Source organism: Halichoerus grypus, chromosome 11 (genome assembly GCF_964656455.1).
Source record: "Halichoerus grypus chromosome 11, mHalGry1.hap1.1, whole genome shotgun sequence".
Lineage (NCBI taxonomy): Eukaryota > Metazoa > Chordata > Mammalia > Carnivora > Phocidae > Halichoerus > Halichoerus grypus.
This window is the reverse complement of record NC_135722.1, coordinates 7,902,838-7,915,770: the sequence shown is the minus strand read 5'-3', so window position 1 is coordinate 7,915,770 and position 12,933 is coordinate 7,902,838. Positions and strand designations below refer to the sequence as shown.

Here is a 12,933-nt window from a genome sequence, read left to right as displayed (position 1 = left end):
GGGCCCTGTGCTGGGCTTGGGGACGACGGGACAGAACCACGTGAGAGGTGCGTGGCACTGGTTGGGCTGCGAAGGGTGGCTGGGGGCTGCCGTGCTTCCACAGGTCCACTCTGAAGAGATTGGTCAGGAAATCAGCCACCCCTCCTGTCACAGAGTTGGGCTTGGCTCCAGTACCCTCTCAGCGCCCCCTGCAGGTGCTCCCTGGGCAGGCGCTGCCCAGAGACAGGGTGGTCAGGGCCCCTGAGCCCCCAGGCCCTCCGCTGCACAGGCAAGTCCACACTTGAGTGAGAGGTGCTGGGCCGAGGCTTCCAGGGCAGCACCTGGACAAGGGTAGCCCTGAGGCTTCAGGCTGTCAAGGGAACCTGCACATCCCCTCCCCCTCTTTGTCCTGGTCAAGGAGTGATCAAAACTGAGTGAGTGAATTGAGATCTCTGTGAAATCCCTCACTTTGGCTGGCGGCTAAGAATTGGACAGAGATGCATGGCTGCCCTTCGGCCTGGCACCCTGGAGGGGGCGGCTCCAAAGCGCCTCGGTGCCCCCCCCAGCCCCCTTGGCTTCCGCGGGCTTCAGCGGGCACCCGGGCAGACACCTGGCTCGGGAGTGGCCACCCAGTAGAGGCTCCAGGTTCTCCCCGGACCCCAGATGCGGCTCCCAAAGGGTGTTCCCAGGTCCCCAGGAGGGTCGCACGGGGTCCCGGAGCGCACAGCCCTGCCGCCGGCCCCGCGCGCCCGAGGGAGCCGGGCCGCCCCCACGCGCCCACCCGCCGCCCGGCGCTGTCACGTTCCAGCCGCCTGACTCAGGCCGCGCGGGGCGGGGAGCGGGAGGCGGCGCCGGCGCCCGCCTCGGCCCCCGGAGGCGGCACCAGGAAGCGCCCGCCCCGGCCGGAGCCGCCATGTAACCGGCGCCGCCCGGGAGCAGAGCCGCGCGGGCCCCCGGCGACCCGCACGCCATGGGGGACGAGGACGAGGACGAGGGCTGCGCCGTGGAGCTGCGGATCACCGAAGGTGGGGCGGGGGGCGGCCAGGGGGCGCGGGGCCGGGTGAGGGCCGCCGGGGCTGGGCCGGGAGGGGGGCATGCACTGGCCGGGCTCATTCGCCTCCTGTGCCCGCAGCCAACCTGACCGGGCACGAGGAGAAGGTGAGCGTCGAGAACTTCGAGCTGCTCAAGGTGCTGGGCACGGGAGGTGAGGACCCCCACCCCCGGGGCAGGTGTCCCGAGCCTGGTGCCCTGGGCCTCCCGGCGGCGCACCCGCCTGGGCCTGGGCCAGGCCTCCGGCGATGCCCCCCACCCTTTCCCAGCACGGCCCGCCTTGCCTGCCCCGCCCTGCCCTGCCAGGGTTTGCATGCCCACTCCCAGGGACATGCCTACTCCTAGCACTGCTCCACATTCTGTTGCTCCTCCCTGCAAGGTCCTCCGGGATTTGCCAACACCCTCCAGGGCTTGCAGCCCTCCCGAGGGGTTTGCACACCTCCATATGCGAGCCTGGTCTCCTGCTTTGCTCACTCCCAGCTTTGCAAGGTTCCCGGCCTGGGTTTGCACATCCCTCCCCCGTCCACTTTGCATCCCCCTGCATCTGTCTGATCTGCCCCAGCTCTGCCCATGTTCTGCCCCCACCCTGCATGGCAAGCCTCCAGGAGTTGCACGTCTTCCAGCCTGGTTTGCACATCTCCTCCCCGCTTTTGTGGACCCTCCGGGGCTGTGTACACCTTTTCCTGAGAAGGCTGTGTCAGCCTTTTGCACCCTTGCCTCTCACTCCAGCTCCTTCCCCCAGTGTGCACACCCTCTGGGTTGGCATCGCCCCCGCCCCCGCCCCCACCAGTCCGCACCACCCTTCCGCTCACGGTCTACCCCTCCGCTCGCTCACTGCTCCCACAGCCTACGGGAAGGTGTTCCTGGTGCGGAAAGCAGTCGGGCACGATGCAGGGAAGCTGTATGCTATGAAGGTGCTGCGTAAGGCAGCCCTGGTGCAGCGCGCCAAGACGCAGGAACACACACGCACCGAGCGCTCCGTGCTGGAGCTGGTGCGCCAGGCACCCTTCCTGGTTACGCTGCACTACGCCTTCCAGACGGACGCCAAGCTGCACCTCATCCTGGGTAAGGGCGGGCACCTACCGATCCTGGGGGCCACGGAGGCAGGTGGGGCCGCTCGGTCGGCGTTGCGTCCCAACCCCCATTCCACCCCCCAGACTATGTGAGTGGAGGCGAGATGTTCACCCACCTCTACCAGCGCCAGCACTTCAAAGAGGCCGAGGTGCGCGTGTACGGGGGCGAGATCGTGCTGGCCCTGGAGCACCTGCACAAGGTGGGTGAGGACCCGGCCTCCGGGCTCTTGCCACGGGCACTGAGGGGCCTCCAAACATGGCAGCCTTGAAGCGCTCTCTCTTGGGTGGTGTTGGTGGGGGCCGGGCCTGGACGCCTCTGGAAGGAAGGCCTTAGCGCTGCCTGGGGAGGGGTCTCCCCCCCTCCCAGCCCCCCTGTGGCACCTCCTCAGAGGGGCTTTCCTCCGACAGGGAACTCGGGGCTGCCTCCCGGGGCCACGCTCGCAGAACTTCCTCAAATGGAGACCTCATGCCTTGGCTCCCAAGGCCTTCTTGCAATGGGGCTCTTCACACAGGCTCTCCTTCCCTCTGGGGCCTTGGGGCCTGTTCCCATGGTGTCCTCCTTCCTTGCTTTTACATCGGAAATGGCTTTTGCCATCTGATGGCCCGGTGCCTGGGCCCACTGCTGCACCGGAGACCCCTTCTCTAGGGGGCTCCCCTTATCCCGAGCTGGGTCTTGGTGCCTGGGCACGAGCCGTAGGAGGTGGGGGTGTCGGGGAGGAAGCCTCAGCACTGCTCTCGCTCCCACCAGCTGGGTATCATCTACCGAGATCTGAAGCTGGAGAACGTGCTGCTTGACTCCGAGGGCCACATCGTCCTCACAGACTTCGGGCTTAGCAAGGAGTTCCTGACGGAGGAGGTGAGCGAGGGGCACTCTCCCTGCCTCCTGCACCCCCATGCAAGCCTCCGCCTTCCTGTCTCCTGTTCCGAGCCTGGCTCTGCGTTTTGGCCGCGCAGAGGTAAACAGGTCCGGGCCCTGCCTTCAGGAGGCGCTGCCCCCCTGTTCCAACCCTCACAAGTCCAGCGAGTCCTACTCTGAGCCTTGGGGACTGCTGGGTGTCCAAATGGGTCCTCTTGCCCTCCCAGAAAGAACGAACCTTCTCCTTCTGTGGCACTATCGAGTACATGGCCCCCGAAATTATCCGCAGCAAGTCGGGGCATGGCAAGGTGGGTTCGCGGGGGGGGGGGAGTGGGTGGGGAGTGGCGGTGGGGTGAGGTAGGGGTGGCCACAGGCCCTCACCCTGGCTCTGCCCCGGCAGGCGGTGGACTGGTGGAGCCTGGGCATCCTGCTCTTCGAACTGCTGACCGGGGCCTCGCCCTTCACACTGGAGGGCGAGAGGAACACGCAGGCAGAGGTGTCCCGGTGAGCGGGGCTGGACAAGAAGGGGGGGGAAGGGAGGGGCCTGGGCAGGGTCGGGGAGGGGGCTCGCTGCCCCTGACGCCCCCCCAATCCTCCCAGACGGATCCTGAAGTGCTCCCCTCCCTTCCCCCCCCGGATCGGGCCTGTGGCACAGGACCTGCTGCGGCGGCTACTTTGCAAGGACCCCAAGAAGCGGCTGGGCGCGGGGCCCCAGGGGGCGCAGGAAGTCAAGAACCACCCCTTCTTCCAGGTGAGGTTCCTGACTCCCCCCCACAGCTCTCCGCACGCTACCCAGACCGGGCCGCTGCTCTGGGTTGGGGGACCCTGGAGGGATGATCTGAGACCAGCTGATTTCACCTGACTTAGAAAAACCGCCAGATAAAGCGGGTTTGTCTTCTCCATCTCTGGTGCAACTTGGAAGGAGTGTTCCTGGGGGAAAGAATTGTAGGTTCACTGACTGTCAGGGCTGGCAGGGACTTGAGAATGCCTTCGTTGGTCCTTTTACGGGACAGGTTCAGAGAAGGGAGGCGACCTGCTCCAGATGGCACAGGAAATGGTGTAGAGCTGGGGATAGATTGCAGGTCTCCTGTTGGCTCACATCAGTACTAAAAGTCACACTTAGGGCTCTCCGCACCCACCCAGGCATTTTGTTCTTTGTTCCAGCATTCTCTGTGTGCCTGCCATTCAGATGGACAGTTGGTTGGTCGCTTGGGTTTTGTTCAGTTGTTAAGAGCACGCACGGATTAGAGTGCGGTGCAGGGTGAATTCTGTTTCCTTGCGAGAGCTCGCTGGCTCGGGCGCTGTGCGTGGCCAGCGTCGTTGCCTCGCGGGACCCTGTACCAGTGAACGCCTGCTGTGTGTTGGCTCTTTGCTTGCATCATTTCATGTAACCTGCAGAAGCATTCTGATGGGGAAACTGAAGTTCAGAGAGGTTAAGTCATTTGCCCAAGGTCACACAGCCAGGACGTGATGGGGCTCAGATCCAAGCCCAGGTCTGGATGATTTGAAGCCTGTGCACTTCACTGCTGTGTTCTGTTTACTTGTGGGCATCAGATTAGCCACTTGTCTGACATTGTCACGGAAGTGCCCATTTATGGGCACTTATTGTGGGCCAGGCACTCGGTTACTCTTGCTATGAGTGCTATCTCCAATCTTCCCACCACGGTCCCTTGGAGATGCTTTTTGAGACAGGAATCTAAGTCTTTGTGGTGAAGTTGTCCCTTGGTGGGGGAAGGGGCTGGGCAGTGTCCCTTTCCTTAAGCGGATTCCTCAAACCCACCCTGCGTGCATGCCAGGCCCTGGGTTCTGGGAGTCGGTTGACCGGCAGTCATACTGGAGAGTCCCTAAGGTCTTCGAGGCCTGATGCTCAGAAGGGGTGTTCCCTGCAGTCCCCCTGCTCTCAAGACAGCCCCTTTGGTGATAGCAATGCTGAGGTCCTGGTACCAGACCCGGGGCCTTTGAGACCAAATCAGGCATCTTGGCTGCAAGTGACAAAAAGTCCTACTCAAAATGGTGATGTCCCTGGTATAGAGAGATTGGCTGCTAAGAAGAGAGAGCGGAGTGAACAGTGGTCTAAACAAGATAGAGGTTTATTTTTTATTTCTGTTCTCATATAAAAGGTTGGAGGGCCAGGGCTGCTGTGGTGTTTTCATGAATACAAGCTCCTTTCTTCATTTTTTTTTTTAACTCTCCTCCATTCTTAGCATGTGGCCTCCAGCCCCAGGGTTGCCTCGTGGTCCAAAATGGCTGCTGGAGCGCTTGCCATTTAGGCTGTCATCTAGGCAGAAATCAGGAGGAGAAAGGAGGGGAAGGGCAAAATGGGCACATGCCAACTGTTCACCCTCCTCTTGAGGTTCTTTCTCTGGATTCTCACAATTTTTACTTACAGGTTATGGGTCGTCCCTAAGTGCAAGGAAGTTTGTTAAATACTGGCTTTTAGTTGTGTACATTGATTGCTTCCTATGATAACACTGGGGCTATGGTACTAAGGAAGACAGGGAATATGGAAGTTGGGCAGGCAACAAACAGGCTCTGCCATCCTAGCTTAAACTTAAAAAGGCATGTGTTAGTTCCCGTATGTGAAAAGTCCAAGGAAGAGTGGTCTGCCCTCAGGCAAGGCTGCATCCAGGTGTTGGATTTATGTTTTTAAGAATTTCTTTCTTTTTCTCTTGGGTGTTCTCCATGGGGACTTCATCATTAGACCCCGAGGGGGTCCCCAGCAGTTCCAGGCCCATGTCCTTCCAGATTTAAGTGCAGTTGGAGAAAGATTTGTTTTGCATGCCAATGCTAACAAAAGTCCCAGAATTGACTGAGTGTGGTGGAGAGATGATTCTCTAAGGGAAATAGGGATTCTCTTATCAAAGGGAGAAAAACAGAAGCCAGGGAGGCAGGGAGAACAGCTTTCCAGCCAAATGCCAGAGAGACCCTTGCCTCACTGAGGAGGAGCTGCCCAGTCAGGGTGGCCTGAGGGGACAGGGGTTTTCACTTCCTGCCCTTCACCCCCAATCTCTCATTCCATTTCTCCAGGGTCTGGATTGGGCTGCTCTGGCTGCCAGGAAAATTCCAGCCCCATTCCGACCCCAGATCCGCTCAGAGCTGGATGTGGGCAACTTTGCAGAAGAATTTACTCGGCTGGAGCCTGTCTACTCACCCCCTGGCAGCCCCCCGCCTGGGGACCCTCGCATCTTCCAGGTGAGTGAGAGCTCACCGAACTGCAGGTGCCATGGAGACAGGATGATGCTGCTGCCACCCTGGACTGGGGCTGACTCATGGCCCTGCATAGGCCCTGTGTTCTGATCAGGACTCAGCATCCCCCCCAGACCCTGTCCACTGCTGGGGTACCTGGAGTTGTCAGTCACACAGACTGCCACGGCAGGGCTCGTCTTTGAATTACATGGTTTATCTTTAAATTTCATGATAACTTCCCTTCTACTCCATATATCTTTACTGTAATGTAAAGATACTGTTTTAACTATCCAGTTGCTTAAGTGGATAACTAGAAAGAGATGCCATGTTTATACTGTGGCTTTGCGTGTCCCTTGGCAAACCATATCACATGTGTGGAAGCACAGGCCTCCTCCACTCAGTTTTAGAAGCTTAGGCTTGTTGGGCAAGGTCAAACTGCTTGGCATTCAGGGTCCTGCGTGATGCGGTCCTCGCTCAGTGCCCTAGCCTCAGTGCTCACTGTTGTCCCACTTGGTACTCTACCACCTACGAACAGCTCAGAGGTTCCAGAGCACACATCTGTGCCTTTGCACATGCAGTTCCCTCCACCTGGAGGACCTTCCCCATAGCTGCCCACCTGGCACTCCCACTCACCTTTCAAGTGAACCTCCTTGTGCGATGCTGCTCCTGTGTGAATTCCTCCCCGCCGCTCTGGTCCTGGGTTGCCCTCTCCTTGTGCACTGGTCCTCTGGAGGTGGCACCTCCTTCTAAGCACCGTGTCAGGTTGTATCCTAACTGCCTTACTGGGACTGCCTCCCCTGGTCTGGAAGCTCCCAGAAGGCAGGGACTACGTTTAAATGCCCAGTGTGGGGGCCTGGCCTGTAGGACATGGTCCATAAATATGAAATAAGAACAGGCCAATAGCAAGTGTAGATGGGTCAGCCCCCCTGTGAGGCTCTCCCAAGTGATGGCTGTGTTGGAACAGCCCTCCACTGATTTATTAATTTATTTTAGAGAGCGAGAGAGTGGGTGGGGGGAGGGGCAGAGGCAGAGGGAGGGAGTCTAAAGCAGACTCCATGCTGACCGTGGAGCCTGATGCAGGGCTCGATCCTACCACCCCGAGATCATGACCTGAGCTGAAACCAAGAGTCCGATGCTTTACTGACTGCACCACCCAGGCGCCCCCATTATCTCACAGTTCTGAGAAAGTTCTTTCTTGTGAATCAGTGGTTACTTTCATTCATTCATTTATTTTTTTTATTTTAATTTTTATTTAACTATTTTATTATTTTTTAAAAAGACTTATTTTAGAGAGAGAGAGTGCACAAGCCTGGGGGTGGGGGGAAGAGGGAGAGGGAGAGAAAATCTCCAGCAGACTCCCCACTGAGCCTGGAGCCTGATGTAGGGCTTGGATCCCACCACCCCGAGATCATGACCTGAGCTGAAACCAAAAATTGGACTCCCAACTGACTGAGCTACCCAGGCGCCCCTCATTCATTCATTTAATGATTCAAGAATATGTGTTGAGTGACTACAATGTGCCCGGCACGGATCTGGGCCCCAGGGACGGATCGATGAACCTAACAGACAAGTGTGGAGTCTGCGTTCTTGTGCACAGTGGGGCTGTGTTTTTAGGAGAAAACAATTCGTCGTTAAACTTACCCTTAAGAATCCCTTGAATTGCCTCTTTGTCTTTCCTCAGTAGCCCCCCCTTGCAGAGGAGGCCAATGTTTGGTTTGAGATGAAGGCATAAAGACTTTTTGTATTCAGTGGGTGGATTTGAATTCTCATAAGCTAAGTGTGTGTGATGCCAGGCCACGGCCCTTTCATGCCTTGGGTCCATCGTTTTCTGGGTCACTGCACTGTGCTAAATGATGCCCTTGGCGCTCAGGGTGGGGGGTTTACTGTGCTGAGAACGGTGGAGTCACAGACTGGTGGGGGGACATGAACCCAAGTGATCATAGAACAAGGTGGAATGAAATGTCCACCCACCTGTGTGCACCAGCATACCAAAGCAACGTCCTCCCCCACCCACTCTGGTCCAGGGTCTTCCTCTGAGCCCTGCCCCTCACTGGGCCTGGGCCTTCCAGGGACTCACTCCATATGCACCTGCAGGGACTCCATATGCACCTGCAGCCCCTATGCCCATAAGCCCCCTCCACCCCCCTCCACCCCGCAGGGATACTCCTTCGTGGCGCCCTCCATCCTGTTTGACCATAACAACGCGGTGATGATGACGGATGTGCTGGAAGCATCTGGCGCTGGAGACCGGCCTGGCCGGGCAGCGGTGGCCAGGAGCGCCATGATGCAGGTGGGTGGGGCCTGGGTGGGGAGTTGATTCTGGGGTGTCTGGGCTCGCGGATTCCAGACCTGGCTTCAGCAGGCGCCCATGGTGTGACCGCGGTGAGGTTTGGAGGGGCTCCCTGGTGGGATCTCTGATGCACCCCCTTCGCCGCCAGGACTCTCCCTTCTTCCAGCAGTATGAGCTGGACCTGCGGGAGCCCGCGCTCGGCCAGGGCAGCTTCTCCGTGTGTCGCCGCTGTCGCCAGCGCCAGAGTGGCCAGGAGTTCGCGGTCAAGATCCTCAGCCGCAGGTGGGCGGGCCCGGGCTGGGCGGGGCCGGGCGAAGACGGCTCCGGGAGGCGGGGCCGGAGGTCGGCCCAACTGACCGCACCTGCCTTGCCCGCAGGCTGGAGGAGAACACGCAGCGAGAAGTGGCCGCCCTACGGCTTTGCCAGTCGCACCCAAACGTGGTGAAGTTGCATGACGTGCATCACGACCAGGTGACCCTTTCTTGGGCTGGGGCACAACGCAGGGACTCAGGAGGCTGCTCTTGGAGGGCGGCGGGCCGGGGGGTGGGGGTGGGGGATGGGGGTGTGGTGGGCGGGGAGGCAGGCAGGAGGAGGGGCCTGAGGACTGGGTGGGTGGGGGCGCTGAGGGATGTGGCAGGCCAGAGAGGTGGGATTTGAGTGGAGTAGGGCAGGAGGATCGGAAGGCGGAGCTGAGGATGGCCAAGGGAACAGAATTTGAGGAAGACGTGGAGGGGGCTAGGATTTAAGGTGGCAAAGGGGCGGAGGCCCAGAAGGACGTGGGGCCTAAGGGTGGTTTTCGGGTGGTCTTGAGTTCCGGGCTCGAATAGAGGCGGGGACTGAGGCTAGGGGCGGGGCCTGGTCAGTGGGAGGGGCCCGGTGTGGATTGGACCGGGGAGGTCGGTAGGTAGGTCGGACCTTGACCCAGGTGGTGACCGAGGCCTGCCGCTCCGCCCCGCAGCTGCACACGTACCTGGTTCTGGAGCTGCTGCGGGGCGGGGAGCTGCTGGAGCACATCCGCAAGAAGCGGCACTTCAGCGAGTCCGAAGCGAGCCAGATCCTGCGCAGCCTCGTATCGGCAGTGAGCTTCATGCACGAGGAGGCAGGCGTGGTGCATCGGGACCTCAAGCCCGAGGTGGGCGTGGGGCTTGGGCAGCCGGGGAGGGCTGAGGCGCGGCGGCTAGTCTCTGACGGCCGCCCCGCCGTCCTCACAGAACATTCTGTACGCCGATGACACGCCCGGAGCCCCCGTGAAGATCATCGACTTTGGGTTCGCGCGGCTGCGCCCGCAGAGCCCCGCGGGGCCCATGCAGACGCCCTGCTTCACGCTGCAGTACGCAGCTCCCGAGCTGTTGGCGCAGCAGGGCTACGACGAGTCCTGCGACCTCTGGAGCCTCGGTGTCATTCTGGTATGAGACGGGGTCCCCGGGACGGTTCGGGGTGCCTCCAGCCTGGGGCCAGAGGGTTTCCTGATGCGGGCCAGCAGGGACAAGCCCCGAGGCAGAGGACAGGGGTCATCTTGGTGGGGGTGGCAGGGTTTGCTCTGAGGCTGGGTTTAGGGGTCGTCCTAATACAGAGGCAGGGTTGCTTAGGTGCTGGGGTCAGGGCCCCCGAGTATTAGGGGTTGGAGGTCAATATCATCACGCATGGACCTCAGGAGTTACCCTCGTGGAGAGGGTGAATGGTTCTGTGGGTGGGCTAAGTCAGCCTCCTGGCCTGTCTTGGCCCTGCAGCCTGGACCGTTCTCACTTTCCCCCCCGCCTCCCCAGTACATGATGCTGTCGGGGCAGGTCCCCTTCCAGGGGGCCTCAGGCCAGGGTGGGCAGAGCCAGGCGGCAGAGATCATGTGCAAGATCCGCGAGGGGCGCTTCTCTCTTGACGGGGAGGCCTGGCAGGGCGTGTCTGAGGAAGCCAAGGAGCTGGTCCGAGGTGCGGAGTGGGGGGGTGGGATGGGGTGGGAGGTGTCACCAAGGGGGGCGGCCATGGGGTCAAGGTGGGGCAGGGGTCGTCAGTGGGTTAGGTGTTTGGTCTGGGGGACTGGTCAGGGAGGAGAGCGGGGCTGTTGGGATCTCTCTGGGGCGCAGCCTCCACGCTCGGCCCCTCCTCAACCCTTCCCTGCCCTGCCTCCAGGGCTCCTGACGGTGGACCCCGCCAAGCGGCTGAAGCTCGAGGGGCTGCGGGGCAGCTCATGGCTGCAGGACGGCAGCGCCCGCTCCTCGCCCCCACTCCGGACACCCGACGTGCTGGAGTCCTCGGGGCCAGCTGTGCGCTCCGGGCTCAACGCCACTTTCATGGTGAGGGGCGGGGCCCGTGGGAGGCGGGGCTGGGGAGGCGGGGCCTCCGGGAGGCGACGCCCTCCGAGCCCATAAAGGTGAGGTGACTGAGTCCTGGCCTCTGGTCGGTGGCCACCCTGACCTTTGGGGAGTCTGGAGGCCAACGACCTGTTGGCCTTGACCTAGTGGGATGGGAGGGAGGATCCGGGATGGGGTTAAAGCTAGGATCTGGAAGTCGAGGCCCGGCGGGTGGTGGTGGGGCCCTCACCTCCTACTCTCGTGCAGGCCTTCAACCGGGGCAAGCGCGAGGGCTTCTTCCTGAAGAGCGTGGAGAACGCGCCGCTGGCCAAGCGGCGGAAACAGAAGCTGCGGAGCGCCGCCACCTCCCGCCGCGTCTCCCCTGCGCCCGCCGCCCCGGGCAGGGCCCCCGCCGCCAAGGGAGCCCCCAGACGAGCCAACGGCCCCCTGCCGCCCTCCTAGCCCCCGCCACAGCGACCCCTCCTTCCCCCCATAGGGGCTGTGACCTGGGAGCCTCGGTATCGGCCCCGCCCCATCCCCAGGGATTGCCCTTCCCTCCCCTTCCCCCCACCCCACTCCCAGACAGAGCAGAAGTATTTTTATAAGCAGAGAATTTTTTATGTCTTACCAGATAGAGTTAGAGATGCAGGGAGGGAGGGGCCTCTGCCAAGACCGTGCCTCCTCTGGCCGAAGGCACTTCTCCCCCAGGGGGCTGCTCCACCCGAAGGGCTCCTCCCCCGTTTCTCCATTCTCCGCACTGAGTTGCCACGGGGAGAAACTGGGACCTCTCCCCTGCCCTCCCCTGAGGCCCTGCTCTTGGGAGGGAGCGCCCCTCTAGCTGTCACTTTATGGACTGTCTGTGCAATTACGTCCACCAAAGACCTGTGCTGGGGGGGGGGGTGTTCAAGGAGAGGTCTCTGAAGCATTTCTGCCTCACTTTATGTCACCTGCTTCTCCCCTGTTTGGGGCGAAGGAAGGAAGTAGGCGACCCCTAAAAGGGGAGGCCCCTTCTCCCCCCCTCCCAACCCCCCTTGGCACAGCTGCCTCTGGCTGGGGGCAGGGCCTTGAGGGGCTGGGCTGGGCATCCGTAGTCACTGCCTCAGCCCACCCAGGCTGTGCCTTTGACTTTAAAATAAAAGTCCATCGAGTGCTGTGTGTGTCATCTGTGTGTGTGAGGAGGGTGTGCAGGGCAGAGGGCTTGGGGCAAATCCTCAGCCGAGGGGGCCTGGGGCCTCAGAGAGGAGGGGCAGGGCAGACCCTTCTGGGGAAGACCATGCCCTTTGTCCTTGACTTTTAGCCTGAGCAGCAGGGGGGTCAAACAATCATCCCAGCTGTGTATTCGCACAGCTCTGCCATGTAGCCTTTAGAATTCTCTTGGTTGTAAGTAACAGAACCTAAACTTACTTCAGCAGAGTGGGACTTTTAGGCCCTTACAACTATACTTTGCAGGGGGAGACCCAGGCAAGGTCTGATCTGTACACAAACACATGATCAGGACCCAGTTTCTCAGTCTGAACTTTTTATTCTGTTTTCTTGGGGTTGTATCCTGGAGGATTTTCCTTTTGGCCCCAGGGTGGGTACAGGGTGCTCCGGGGGCTACGGACTGAAATAGGGTGATGAAGAGAGTCTTTGTTGTAGCATTCCCGAGGGAAATGCGAAGATGTACTCTGATTGGATGCACTGAGGTCATGTGTCCACGGTGGACCAATCGCTGTGTCCAGGGATGCCTTAGCTCTGGATCACGGCCTCCCCTCTGGAAGCTCGTCGGGCTAAGAGCAGGAGGAGGGCCGGGCGCTTAGTGAGAGGCCAGTTGGGCAGAGCTCGGTGCCTGTCTGCGAGGGACCGAGTGAGGGGAGCCGCCCATATTCGTGCTGCTCAGAGTGATCAGTGTGGCCCCGCTCCAGCTCTGCGATCCCAGCTAGGTGGTTGGGGCCACAGGGCCACTGTGGCCCCAGCATCTTTGTGGGCACCCGGGTCAGAGCTATTTGTATAGTGCAGAGAACCCTCCCCCAGGATTGCCTGGATAGTACCACTCTAGGTGTCTGTCTCTAGGCCTTCTCTTCCCATATTACCCCGTGGGGGCATCTCATGGTGGACCTTCCTATCTTGAGGTTTGCCTCTTACTGGGGGAGGTACCCGGAAGACATGAACCTAGAGATGCTGAAGTCCGGGCAAAGGCAGGCAGGCCCCAGGGGCAGGTGGGGTCCCGTG

At 60.7% G+C, this 12,933-nt stretch overlaps 1 protein-coding gene across 3 annotated transcripts; it reads left to right on the top strand.

The window, feature by feature from the left end:
* The first annotated feature begins 858 nt into the window (after nucleotides 1-858).
* Nucleotides 859-11,873, top strand: RPS6KA4 (ribosomal protein S6 kinase A4). 3 transcript variants are annotated; one of them, XM_036100346.2, is made up of 17 exons: nucleotides 859-1,004; nucleotides 1,112-1,183; nucleotides 1,876-2,094; nucleotides 2,187-2,302; nucleotides 2,851-2,958; nucleotides 3,186-3,266; nucleotides 3,359-3,462; nucleotides 3,559-3,709; nucleotides 5,986-6,150; nucleotides 8,303-8,434; nucleotides 8,583-8,716; nucleotides 8,812-8,905; nucleotides 9,393-9,566; nucleotides 9,646-9,840; nucleotides 10,201-10,360; nucleotides 10,562-10,725; nucleotides 10,990-11,873. In XM_036100346.2, the coding sequence occupies exons 1-17, from the start codon at nucleotides 950-952 to the stop codon at nucleotides 11,182-11,184; spliced, it is 2,319 nt and encodes a 772-aa protein (XP_035956239.1). In that variant the 5' UTR covers nucleotides 859-949; the 3' UTR covers nucleotides 11,185-11,873. The 3 variants fall into 3 exon arrangements, with proteins under 3 accessions (XP_035956239.1, XP_035956240.1, XP_077913968.1); XM_036100347.2 differs by having other exon boundaries at nucleotides 908-1,004; nucleotides 1,112-1,137; XM_078057842.1 differs by lacking the exons at nucleotides 859-1,004; nucleotides 1,112-1,183; nucleotides 2,187-2,302 and having other exon boundaries at nucleotides 1,950-2,094.
* The last annotated feature ends 1,060 nt before the right edge of the window (nucleotides 11,874-12,933 follow it).